Here is a 13,756-nt window from a genome sequence, read left to right as displayed (position 1 = left end):
AACCTGTTCCTTCAGTATTAGCAAAACTATAATAAAAGGGATAAATGAAGAAGTTCAGTCTGATCTGAAACACTTTAGAAATGCTCCTTTTTATTCCTGTCAGTGCCACAGAACACAACATTTATTTCATTTTCCGTTTGCTGATGAAATGAACTCTCATGTTACCTACCAGCTATGAATCATTACCGTCTTAGCTTGTGTGACGGCTTTGTGATGTTGTCACAGCTCGTATTTTTTTATTCTCTGATGGCCAACACATTCAGGTGAACAACATCGTGCTGCAGGATGTGCGTCATGAGGAGGCGGTAGCTGCGCTGAAGAACACCTCTGATATGGTTTACCTCAAGGTGGCCAAGCCGGGACCCGTGCATCTGAACGACATGTACGCCCCTCCAGACTACTCCAGCAGTACGTATCTGAATCGACCTGTTGGTTGAATCCTCCTCTCCTCTCCGGGAGGAAGACCTTCTCAATACGCCTTGCATCTTTTCCATCTTCGTCATGAAAGTTTTCGTGTTTTTAGGAGTTGATCACTGTTCTCTGTTCAAACTGCAATGCCCAGACACCCACATAGTGCATGTAGTAAATGCTTGTACACACACACACACACACACACACACACACACATGCAGTTTCTCCCACAGCAACAACAAGCACAGTTCTCTGCCACCCACAGAGTGTGGATGGTTTCTCACATCCCACCTGCTCATGAGAGCCCACGATCTTGAGCTGCGGCTTCTCAGATTTCAGCAGAGCAGTGATTTAATGTTACAGGAGACCAGAGTGGGACTCTCATTGATTGTGGTTTCTCTTAATCTGTTCCCGTCTTGTCTTCAATACACAGCATCATCTTGTACTGCATTTAATACGATCAGCAAAGCCTTGGTTTAGCGAAATCTGCTTCCTAATACTTAATTTGTTTGAAATTGGTACAGTTGCATCCAATGATGGTATTCAAATAAAAACAGAAATTTTGTGCAAGAACAAGTTTTCTTCTAAGAGAAAATATCAATATAGTGAGTTAAAAACAATGTATCCTGTCACAAATGCACATCATCAGACTTATAATGTATCCAATTTTTTTTTTTTTTGCAAAGCTCAAGAAGAAATGGCTTAAGAATGTTTTGATAAGGAATCAGATTAATTTATAAATAAATAAAGATCAAGATTTTTCCACAGAAGAGCAGCTGCTCTGAACCCTCACACTGTTACTTTTAGTATTGCATAAGAAAAGGTGATAATTTTTAACATAACTTTTTCAGGCATTTTATCCACTTCTGCATAATCTCAACTCACATTGGTCTAGTAAAATCTGAGAGAAAGTTTTGTGTCTGGAGATGCTGATAGATGAAGACAGACTGTTATTTTATAACCCAAAGTTAGATAATTACATATACTAGGACTGCAATGGTGATAATATTAATAAATAATGCAAATATATTATTAGGTGTGATATGAGCCTTTTTATTTTATCTTTTTCTCATCTGTGACCTTTGGCATTTTGGCCAACGTTATCTTTGTCCTGCGTGAGCGTCGGCTATTGTGAGACTCTGTCCAAATTTTAGTCAGTTGGACATATTAGCATAAAAATAAACTTCTTAACACTTGGAATAGCCAAAAAATATTACAATAATATTGCATAACCCTGTCACAATAACAAATTTTACTGGATGATAAATTGTCCCAGACGTTATTGTGATAAATGATAATATTGTTGTTTTGAGACCATTTTTCAAATAATATGACAATTGCATAAAAATGCAAGAACTCAATATCAAATATATATAAACATTTAATCCTAATGAATATTAAACACTTTACCTGGATGATATTTTAAATATCCAAAGTAAATAAACAAAACAAAAGAAATGACAAATAAAATGAATTATGAAGTCTCTGTAAACAAAATTATCCTTCAAAACAAGGTCTAGGAGAGACCAAAGCACCAGACTGCAAACTTTTATCATCCAGTTTTTGGTAGAAAGAGACAAAAGAGGAAAAAACGATAAATATTGCAAATGCTTTAATTTATCATGCGATTAATTGATTTATTGCTTATTGTGACAGGCGTGGTATTGCACACACGGACGAAGCAATGAGCATGAAGAAGTCTTCATGGATGTTTATAACTGTTGTCATGAAGTGTCATTTGGTAAATAAAGACACTTTTAATGCAACTTTGTATTAAAAATGTCATTTTCCATCATGTTTATGACAGTGCCATATCATTATTATGCACATCCCTTCAGATAAAGTGTTAGCCACGTTTTTTGAAACTACCTTTACCCTAATGGTAAATAATACAATAGATGGTATTTTCGATTTGTTAACACGCCGTGACGCTTTTCAGAGGCTGTTTTACTTCCTGTAGTGCTTTTGTTTTAATCATTCTTTCTTTCCCCCTACTGGCCTGGCCCTCCCTCCAGCCTTCCCCACCATGGTGGACAACCACGTCAGCCACAGTTACATGGGGGCGATGGAGCCAAAGCCGGTGTACCCGCCGCCCCAGGTCACCCCGTCAAGGTACTCGCCCGTCCCCCGCCACATGCTTGGAGAGGAAGACTTCACGAGGTAAGTTCCAGTTTATCCCCACCACGGCTGATTCTCTCGTTTTTCTCCAATGCTGTCACAATAATAACTCTGAACAAGTCATAGTCGTGTCTGGCTGGTGTAACATGCCTGTGGAGCGCACCTGTTTCATGTTTCCAGGGAGTATTTTTCTGTTTCGTTTGGGTTTCTTTCAGTTGCCAGTGGCCTCCATTTTGTTTTTGCTTCACATGTATCGTCATGGGGATTCTGATGATACATGCTTGAGCAGTAGTTTTAAGTATCCTCATGAAGTGCTTGACGGTGGCAAAAGAAACACAGGCTTAATTTCCAAATGTCAGCTCATTGGGGCCGTGGCGGTGCACACTACATCATAGCTGGACAGCGTGCGGTGGCTGTGTGCTGAGAGAAGCTCCTTGTCACTTCTTGTACTTGTTATGACTGTGTTTTAACCTTTGACTTCATATCCAGCTAGTGGATCAGAAGTAGCATTCATAAGGGCCTGATTGGACTGTCCCACGAGGCTTTGAGTCAGCTTAACCCAGAGCTCTGGGGAGAGAGGGCTGTATTCCCCCTGTTTATTGGTGTGTGTGTGTGTGTGTGTGTGTGTGTGTGTTTTCCTGGGTGAATGTTTGTTATGTTGCCCTGTTATGTCCTTGTACAATCTGTCTACATGAGTCGTATGAGTATTTGTCGCATCTTTGTTGGTATGTGTGCTTTCTTTGTGTCCTACACTTGTCCCGTTCACTGTGATTCCTGTACCCCACAGCAGGGCTGAACCTATTTACAGTGTCATCCACAAACCTGGGGATAGCAAGGCGCCCCAGGCCCACTACAGAGGCTTCTGTCCTTCCCCTGCTCCCCTGTGCCAAGGTCCACTCCCCTTCTCTGGCAGGTACTAACCTAGTCCACCACGCCTTACTTAGCTAACCCTCCTCTCTGTACCTCAGCATCTGGATCTGGCCTAAGACAGAGTAGAACCAGGGAAGAGGAAAGCTTCCTGGTCAGCAGTGAATACTGCCACAGCTGTGTAATAAAACACACTATGATACAAGCAAAGACAGACTCAGAGGATAAGAACGACAAAACTATGTGAAGGAGAGGGGAGGGTTGGAAGGGGTCGCAGGGTGACCTTTGTGATTTCCTGTTTTAGTTCTCTTTATGTTTGCATGTAAATGTTTCCCTACCTCATGTATATGTGACAGCTTCATGTTGGTGCAACGTGTGGTAGTGCCTCTTATTTCCTATGGCCAGCGGGACGTTTGAGTCCAGTCAGAAAGTTTCATACCCTGTGATTGTGACTTGGGATTTCGGTGCATATTTTTGGACTGGAAGATGCATATTTAATGAGTTACTCACACCTAGGGCTGCACGATATGGCTGAAAAACATATTTCCATGTAAGCATTTAATATCAGTCGATATTGATAATTATTTATTAGTTTTTTTGTTTTAAATGTCTGAATAACTGGTGGCATGAGCTTTCCTGTATTATCCACAGTTTTCTTTCCACTTTGTTGTTTTATATTTTAAGTGGTTATGAGGCATGGTGGAGAAACCTTAAACTGCCACAGCGCAAGTTACTTAACAAGTTGTTGCTAGGTAACCCACAGCGCAAGTTACTTAACAAGTTGTTGCTACCGTGTTTCCCCGAAAGTAAGACAGTGACTTACTTTCTTTTTATCCCCAAAAGCCCCACTATGTCTTACTTTTGGGGTATGTCTTATATTGGAAAAAAATTGTCGAATTTTTTGTTTTAACCATAAAATTAACATTTATTAACGCTCGGTGACGTATGGAGAGGGGGACGGCGCAGGCGTGGGCAGGAGGCGGCGCTCATTTGGATCAGACGGAGGCGGCAGACGTGGCGACGTATGGAGAGGGGGACGGTGCGGACGTGGGCAGGAGGCGGCGCGCAGCTAGATGAGAGGTGTTTCCCCGAAAAGTAAGACATATGTCTTACTTTCGGGGTACGGCTTATATTAACCGACCCCCCTGAAGCCCCCGATACGTGTTACAATCGGGGGTGTCTTACTATCGGGGAAACACGGTAGGTAACCACTCAGCAGGTTGTTGCTAGGTAACCAATGAGCGAGTGAGTTAGTTGATTCTACAAACCTTGCTTAGCTGGCCGTGAGTGGTTGACTAAAGTCTTTCCTCTGCCTACATCTCCCAGAATGCTGTGCAGTTTTGGGTTGGAGATTGCTCTTTCTTTCTTTCCTTCTTTCTCTCTTTGTTTTTGAACAATTAAAAAAATACATGGGGAAAAAAAAACATTAGTAACAACTTAATATTTAAAACAAAAATATTATGTAAAACAAAACACAAGTTGTTCAAAAGGGGAGCAGAAAGAAGCCATGGTTTATCCTGTCCTGTCCCTGAGTTCAGTGAAATCATTGAATATTCTATTAGATGTGTTACATATTGATATGGATCACCTTTCTATCTTGGCGTATATTGTTATTGATTTATTCTCCAGCCCTACTCACACTTGTTGTTTGACTTGTTGTTTCTTAGCGAGTTGCTGTTTGATCAAACACTTTTTGAAGCTCCTGCAACAGCTCTGGTTTGATAATTGACTAACTTTCTGCACAGAAGTTATAAAGTAAACCAAACTTTTGATCCAAGTCCACAAAAACTGACTCACAAAAGTGTACACACCCTCAAGTCAGATAACAACATGTAAAATCATTTCAAAACTGTTTCTTCATACATGGAACATTTTTAGTGGCCACCAAAATTAAAAAGGTGGAACAACTTGACTGCATAAGTGTGCACATCCTTAAGCTAATATTAGTAGCATCTCTAGATCACAGCTCTTTTTTTATGTTGGATTTAGTTCTGTACTCTGGCTCGACTATTACAAACCTTTAGTTTTCTTCTCATATAGTAAGTTTTGACTTACTTTGGTGCTAGAAAATAAATCCCTCCTCATCTTCATACGTAACCAGACACCTGAAGCTTTTGAGTCAGATTATGTTTCAATTTACCTGATTATAATTTCATCCACCTTGGAAAAACACCTACAGATAAACTACTATGTTTATCTGTAGGTGTAATGTTTTTTTGAGGGGTGAATCCCTGCTGGTTTGCGATCCTGCTTATTTTTCCAGGCAGGAGATCGTGCCACGGTGTTGACTTCTTCCTGACTGATGAGTGCAGTGAGATCATCCTTTGTAACCACTCTGCCTCTGGCCTTTGCTTGATGATTCAAAAGAGAAAATGTCTGGAAAATTAAAGTGAAACTGCTTACCTTTACTACGGATACAACATAATTGCAATAATCAATGTTATCAATGTTGTGTATGTAATGAGGGTGAAGACTGAAACTGATTTAAAAAGTGCCCTAGTTTGGGTTATGCAGACTAAGACAGGATGCATGATGCACCTTTTTATTTTTAGGTGCATCATGCATTCCTAACTGATTTCAGGTGCAGTTAGGAATACATTATAAAAATCCTATACTGCTTCCAAATTGCAAGAATTCATTGAGAGATTCTCTGGCACTGCAAATTACAAGTTACTACAAGTTACTTTTCTCACTTGTTAAGAGGCTACAGAAATAATACCAAACTAATACAATCAGAATATATTAAATTTTATCAGGAGTCTGTGATGTTTATAACCCAAAGAACCATTTCTGCATCTAAATATAATTTCTTTATGGTTGTCTTTCTCTTCTTTTAAGTTTTAGATAAGACATCTACCTCCTTGAAATCCAAACACTCAGTCCGTTTCTGCTTCAGTGTAAAAATGGAGCCCTACCTGCTCTTCACAAACACATCTCCACAGGAGCGCAGCCGAAAGGGCTTCCTGCTCCCACAAGCTGCCCGACTCCATCTGTCAGGAGGCATTGATAAAACCGAGCCCATATCTCAGACCTCGCTGCTTTCTGTGCTGCTCGTTATATTTATGGCAGCGGTTTGTGGGTTATTTTCTGTTTGGCAGCACTAAATGTGCAAAAGGGCCCCCCTGCATTTTGATTTTCTTTTCACAGCCTTGATCATTGTGCATCACCACATGGATGAACGCTAGAATGTTTCCGTATGAGCCATTGCTTGTGTTAAATTTAGCCTATATTGTGTAACAAGTAGTCCATGCTCTGATTCCAGTACGCATGTTTGAGGGGATGGAACAGGAAGAATAGCGCAGCAGCCAGAGAGAAAATTCTGATTATTCTGATTAGGATCCGTGAGGCTAAAACTTAAGAGGCTACCACGAATGCAAACTCTGATCCGGTACAGACCAGCAGACGAACAGCAGTAGCAGACAATCCTGCAGCTGTCATGATTCATCAGCACACTGGGAAAATCAGGCCACGCACTCCGGTCTTACCCCTCTCATCACCCATGCTGCCAGCTCCGATCACACATGCATACTGTACACAGAGACATTTGCTCATAGCGTGCTGACAAACGGACAAACACGCAGATAAGCACAGTGCGCCGTTGTGACAGCGGGAGATGCCTCTCCGAAGTATACACCCAGCGCACCACACACCTCGTAAATAACCCGCACAGATGAGAACGGCCCACACAGCCGCCGTCCGCACACCTCTGCGCAATCAGGGGGGGGGAACATGGCGTCTCAGAGGATGTCACGTCTGACAGCAAGTCACAGCACATGAGCATCTTTGCTGTATGAGACTAACAGGCAGGCTGCATTTCCTTTCTACCAGCCATTGGCTCCAACTAGCAAGGTTATTTTAGATCAGGGGTGTCCAACGTGTGGCCCAAGGGCCATTTGTGGCCCCTGGAGTGATTTTTCTCTGGCCCCCCAACTGCAGTTCAAGACTGATACAATTTAGATGAATCCAGCACAGGCGGTTGATGCAGACAGAGACTTTTTATTTATAATCAGGGTGAAATTATGACCGACATTATTCTCTTATAATGGAAAATGACACCAAATATTAATCTTTTTATTACCAAACCTTGATAATAAGTAGAACTGGGGTGGGGATTTATCATATCGTAAAAAATGTTGATTTATTGTTATCATGATAAATTTCACTCATTGATAATGAATAAAAAAACTAAACTGACAGTATGTTATTTTTCTCTGTTTGCTCCATGAGAGCTTCAATAAATAAGTAAATTTGAAAATATGATTAAATGTTGTTACTGTGTGCAGTTTAGTGATATAAATCACACTTTTTTTTTAAGTCATTGTTTTTCAAGAACAATGTTTGTGTTTGTGGTTCTATGCTTAATGCTGTCACAACCATTCAGTTTCTTAAAAAAATAAGGAATCATTTTTTTTAATCATTTTATCATATAATTGTTACCACAAACTATTGAGATAAAATTTGAAGTCCATATCACCCCTTAAACAAGAAACACATTTATCCAGAGACGTTTCCTGAAAAGATAACTTTGCTGCACCCAAATCAAAATTCTTATCATAAGAAATGTATCTCGAGAAATAATTAATGAAATGATTAACATCCACATTTTAATTAACTTATTATACTTGGCTAAATATAGAAGCATTTAGAAAGAAAGTGACTCAAATCCTGTTCTTATAAGTGAAAGTATGTTTGTTCAATCGAGCCCAAAAGAATTTGAAAATAAGATGCCTTTGTTTTACCACAGCAAAAATAATTTTAAAGTTTTGGATCTATGATGAGTAAAATCCTTTATCTACAATACAAACCAAACACCAAAAAATAAATGAAACAATCAGCCATTTTAGAAGTTAGGTTTTTGTATTTTTTTTATTTTTTGTCCTCTGGGTACATTTTACTCGAGGATTTTGGACACGCCTGTTTTATGTAGATGTTGTTTCAGTCTTTTTCCCGGCTGCACCTCCCCCTCACAGTTCTCCATCTGATATTAGTCCCTTTCTGGTTTCTGTCCACATTGGGCTGATGGGAGATAACGCGTGTTTAAAATGCATCTTTGTGAACTATCGCTAAACAAGCAGCTCCCCTCAGCAAATACTACCGAGCTCCACAACAGATTCTGTCTGCAAATATTTTGGAAACTTTGGATTCCTGGACTGTTATCTGCCATGCAGCGCCATTGGTTTGAGGCTTCTGTTCGGTCTGTGACACAGAGGAGACTCGTAAAATAAAACCAGAATTATAATAACAGGGAGTGGATCCTGCTAAAGTTTGAAAGAACAAACATTTTTCCATAACAGTGAAATAAACTTGTATGTTAAGCTTTGCAGCGATAAGTCACTCATGGAAAAATGGGATCTATTATTAAAATGATCTTTAGTTACAAGCTTGGCTTTTGGTCATCAAGATTATACAAAAATCATCTCTGAGGACGTCACAGATTATCTACACACAGTTTGACTCGGTCTACAAGTGGCTGCACCGCATTTTATTTACTTTTATTTATTTCAAACAGGTTTTTAAAAACAAATAATCAGTATGACAAGAGAAAACATGCATAACCAAGAACACAACAATCAGTTTACCACTACTTTTCTGTTTGAAAAGAACTAGGAAGAAGTGGTCAGGCACTTATTTAATCCTACCCCTTTTATGACATATAATACTTTCCGAGTCAATAATTATCAGAAATTTGAAATATTCACATACCGTGCTGATCCAACAAATAAATAAACAAAATTATTAAAAACTAACTCTCATAACAAGACAAGAAAATCTAATAATGATAATAGTAATAATGATAATTGTAAATAACAACCGGGAATACAGCATCAGAATAATTACCTTCTTCTTGCCAATATACACCCAATAAAAAAACCTGAATGAGTTTTGCTGGGAGTTTGTACGCTATGCAGCGTTTTTGCAAGGTGCATAGATCCTTTGCACAGCAGTTGAACAACAGTGCTTCAAGCCTGAGTCCCGCAGCAGCAGGTGAGCTAATCAGTAACTCCCTTTTCCTGCAAACACAAAAAACCTCCAACTGGTGAGTGCAAGAATTCACCCAACGGAGTCGCTTTGATGTTTGCTTTGCACATTTAAAGGCTGCAAAAACACAAAAAAGGAGGCTGAAATAAAACTAATTAAACCAGATTCACACATCGCAGGTGTTAATCATTCTCCACTGATTTTCTATTCGGTCACAGACGGTGACACAGTGTTTGAATTTCCACCTTGCTAGTGAACAGATATGTCACTGTCAAGTTAGAGGAAAAGAGCAGCAAAGAGAAGTCGTATGGGGGGAATTAAATCAGTGAAGCGCAGACAGTACAGTACATACGTCATCTGTTTGAGGAAGGGAGAGATAAAGTGTCTGGAAATGGCGTCCATCTGCAGTGTCCGCCATTAATCAGCCAAGCAGAGCCAATTACTGCGCTGCGTCCAGGGTAGCCCGACCTGCCGGACCCTGCTGCCCAGATATCCATTCAGAGCCTGGGGACGGAGCCGCCGCAGCCTCAGCCAACCAGCACACTGAGGCTCAGGGAGAGGAGGAGGCGGGCTCCGAATTATAAAGAGAAAAGGGTTCTGCCGCTCCAGAACTGTTTACATTCCTGCCATGGATGAAAAGGCGGAGGGGAAGGGAGAGGAGGGGAAGCAGGTCTTGTGATGCAGGGTGGAGGCTTTAATGCTGCATTTGAAATAGTAAGGATTCACAGCTATTCCCTACTGAAAATGGCACCGTCAATCGATTAATCACTCTGTGACTAATCACTATGACTGAAATGTGAAAATGCACGTTTTCAAATAAATGTTTTATCATCTCAAATCAAGCATCACATTCAGGAATGTTTAAAAGATTTTTATTTCAAACATCATTTAGAAATGTTTGTTGTGCTTTGGTGGAAGGTCAGTAACCCTCTGCAGTAAGAATATATTACTTTGGTTTTATCAAAACATCCATGTTTTGTTTTGTGTTTTTAAGAATGTTTGGTACTACTGGACCTTATTTGACAGCAATATGACAGGAAGTAGGCAGAGATATGCAGCAAAGGATCCCAGGGCGGGATTTGAACTCGGGACATAATTCTCTGTATGCATGGGGCTTGCTTTAACCACTGTGTTTTTTAAAGTGAAATTTGTCACTGAGCACACGAGTCTGATTCTCCTCACTCATCTCTTCATGTACGTTTGCAAAACCACATTGTTGAATAGAGTACAAGACCGTGCAACGCGCTGCTTTGAGCTGAGGCTTTTAGGTCAACTTCGGTGCTGCGATTAATCTGAATTGTACAACAGCATTTAAACCAGCTAAGAAAATGAAAAACAAAAATACAATTGTAAGGATAAAGTCGTCATTTTACATTAATAAAGTTGTAAAGGAATAAAGTAATAATATTATGAGAATAAAGTCAAGTTTGCACAGTCATCAATTATGAAACAAGCAACAAACATTACATTTTGTCAAAATCGTGAAGCAAATACAAATCAAGTATGTTGATCAAAGTCATAATATTATGACTTTATTCTCTAAATATGAAATTTTATATTTTTACATCTTCTCGTTCTTTTGACATTATTCTCATAATACTATGACTATTCTCTTAATATTATGACTTTATTCTTGTATGAGTTTATTCTGTTATCAATCGCCTTTACTCTCAGACGAGTTTATTTTTGTAATATTATGACTTGATTCTTGTAAGGTAATTTTATTTATATAGCACATTTTCAGCAACAAGGCAGTTGAAAGTGCTTTACATGAGTTAGAGAAAGGACAATCAAAAGAAAAACAAGAGAAAATATAAAGTATAAAACTACATATTGGTTCCCCATGTTTAATAAGAATAAGAATGTATAATCTCTGGACTGTAATGTTTTCTTAGTATGTCCCATCGTAGCATTATGTAATATTAATGCATTACATTTTTTAGATTAATCGCACACTAACATGTTAACGTTCACAGCCCTAATTAAAAATCTCATAAACAAGACAAACAAACGCATTCTTCCTCAGATAAGGTGGTCTTTCTTATCTGCTGAAATATTTCACAGTAGTCTAAATATTATCCTGTTGTTGGGAAATCTTTGTTGCTGACCAGCAGTCAGTCAGGTCATTGATTATAAGATCAGCAAATCAAAGGCTTGGAAATGACGAAAGGTCATCCACGCGTACCTCAGCCCGCTCAACCTTCTGCAAGTTATCAAGGAGCTCCTGGGAATCTATCTGTCTAGTCTGCGGAGGGGCGAGCTGACAGACAGGAATGTTGGTCTGCTGCTCTGCAGAGAGCTGAAGCCACCAACGCGTCACAGCAGAAACGGTGCAGCTTGATAGGAGATTAAATCTGAGCTGGAATCTTCTTCCAGATTCTACAAAATGGATAAAAACCTGCTGGAAGTGGAGCGTTGGGGTGAACTATGGCGACCTGCCTCGGAGCTGTTTCTCATCACAGCACACCAGGATGAGATAGGGGGAAGGAGGCCCCAGAAAAGAGCGTCTAAATGTGTGGACCTCCTCTGTGTGGAGGGTCAGAGTCTGAGAGCGGCCACCAGAGCGAAGCCGTGTCCGAAATGTTCACGGTGAACATCTTATCCTCCATGTCGCTGGTGAAGAGGCTGCCTCAGCACGCAGTGGGGAAACGCTCTTTCAGAAGCACACACCGGATATGGATCCTAAGGTAACCATGGAGATCTGCGTGCCTTTGAAGCTGAGATGAAAAGCTCAAAATGGAAAGCGGGGTTATTTTAAGTCCAAGTTAACCGAAGGCAAGTCGGCTGTTTTAGCATATTTAATTTCAGTAGCTGCTCACTGTTTTTTGTTTACAGATATTTTTTTGAAGCTGTAGAAAACATTAAGACCAGTGTTAAACACTGTCATCCATACCGTTGGTTTTAAGGCAACTAAAAGGCATCAAAGAAATCATCTTTAAAGCTTTTCCTCTCTGTTTACTACATTTCTCTTGTCTTTTTGTTGGAGGTACAGTTGTATTGTTATAATCTCTTCCAGTCTCCTAGTTCAGTTATTTAAAGGGGATGGAAGATGCAAAATTCACATTTTACACATTTTTGTAATTTCGCTTTAAAAAAAACCCATTCAGCCATTTTTTGGAAATAAGTTGATGTTTTTTTGGTGTCTGGAAAATTTCAAAAACCTCGTGATTGTTGAGTCACAGTCGACATAAAACTGTCGACTGTTTTCCAACCTCCATCACATTTAGTCAACTGGCTTTACTGCTGTTTTTCCAGTATGACTACTGGAAAGAACAAGTGTTTTGTTGTTGACTTGCCATCCTAAAACCACGTGCTGCATTCTTGTTGGTTGTACAGGAGCCTCCGCTTCTGCTTTTCAAAGATGTACGAGTGTATAATTGCAAATCTGTCAAGTGTGAGTGAAAACGTTAAGTTGGGCCAGCAGCAGCTTATTAGAATTGAAAATGACGAGACAGAAATCTCATTGTCTATGAATAATTTTGTGGAAAAAAATGTTTTGTTTAACCCTATCCTAACTTCTTTAAGGCTGTTGCATGTTTAATAGGTCACCTTTATGAGTTTTTCTTCCCATTTAAGATAAACCTCAGAGTCTGAACTGCTTTCTCAGCTGCCGTTCGACAGGAAAAGCTGCCTTAACTTGGAGTCTGAGCGCAGCCATTAGGGAATGAGATGTAATTGTTCCTGTAGACCGCAGGCTGGGAAGACCACTAATGGGAGACATGCCGTCTTTTCTGTTGAGAGGAAATTGTGTGTGTTTTTGTGCACAGCGGTGGATGTTAATGTTGATATCTGTTGAAAGTGTACATATGTGTGCGTGTGTGTGTGTGTGCGTGCGTGCGTGTGTGTGTGTGAGAGAGAGAGAGGAAACTGTTAGGTTTCCCAGAGTCTGCGTTTTCATGTGTGGTGTGTGATTTTGCTGTACTGAAGCGGTGGTTTGGCCTCTCCAGCATCTTAAAGCCCAGGCAGCCTGCTGGAGGATGAGTCATAGAGGCTAAAGGAGAGCTTTGGGTAGTGGCCTATTGTCGAGCTCTGATTTCACTGCATGCTTGTGCGTGTGTGTGCATGTGAACATTCCCATGCATAGGCAGAAAGTGCTGCTATCAGTAGATAACAGCTCTTTGGACCTAGTGGTGTTACTGCTGATGTAGTGAACAGTGCAACCTGTCAAATATACTGCAAATCACTAACAAGACATAATGGAAAAGAATAGTTTAATCAGAAAATTACACATCTTTCATTGCCAACTTTAAATAACATTTCCTTTAAATAGTATTATACTTTTATTTTCCACACTGGAAACATTTTCATGATGGTATCATCATCATCCAGTATCATTCTTTGTCGGACTTCTGCTTGCTTTTTACATCTGTCCAGATTTGTG

At 39.9% G+C, this 13,756-nt stretch overlaps 1 protein-coding gene across 13 annotated transcripts in view; it reads left to right on the top strand.

Annotated features, from left to right (window-relative positions):
• The window catches only part of dlg3 (discs, large homolog 3 (Drosophila)), a 108,348-nt gene that overhangs the window by 62,906 nt on the left and 31,686 nt on the right, over positions 1-13,756 (top strand). For 6 of the 13 annotated variants that reach the window (XM_016672954.1, XM_016672953.1, XM_016672958.1 and 3 more), the window contains 3 exons: positions 264-408; positions 2,409-2,571; positions 3,317-3,442. In XM_016672954.1, the coding sequence (XP_016528440.1) occupies positions 264-408; positions 2,409-2,571; positions 3,317-3,442 (434 nt within the window). The remainder of the gene's footprint in view (positions 1-263; positions 409-2,408; positions 2,572-3,316; positions 3,443-13,756) is intronic. The other 7 variants (XM_007555095.1, XM_016672952.1, XM_016672960.1 and 4 more) reach the window with 3 other exon arrangements.

This window comes from Poecilia formosa, unplaced genomic scaffold (assembly GCF_000485575.1).
Source record: "Poecilia formosa unplaced genomic scaffold, Poecilia_formosa-5.1.2 Scaffold68, whole genome shotgun sequence".
Taxonomy (NCBI): domain Eukaryota; kingdom Metazoa; phylum Chordata; class Actinopteri; order Cyprinodontiformes; family Poeciliidae; genus Poecilia; species Poecilia formosa.
The sequence above is the reverse complement of the archived record's forward strand: the minus strand, read 5'-3'. Positions and strand labels throughout refer to the sequence as shown.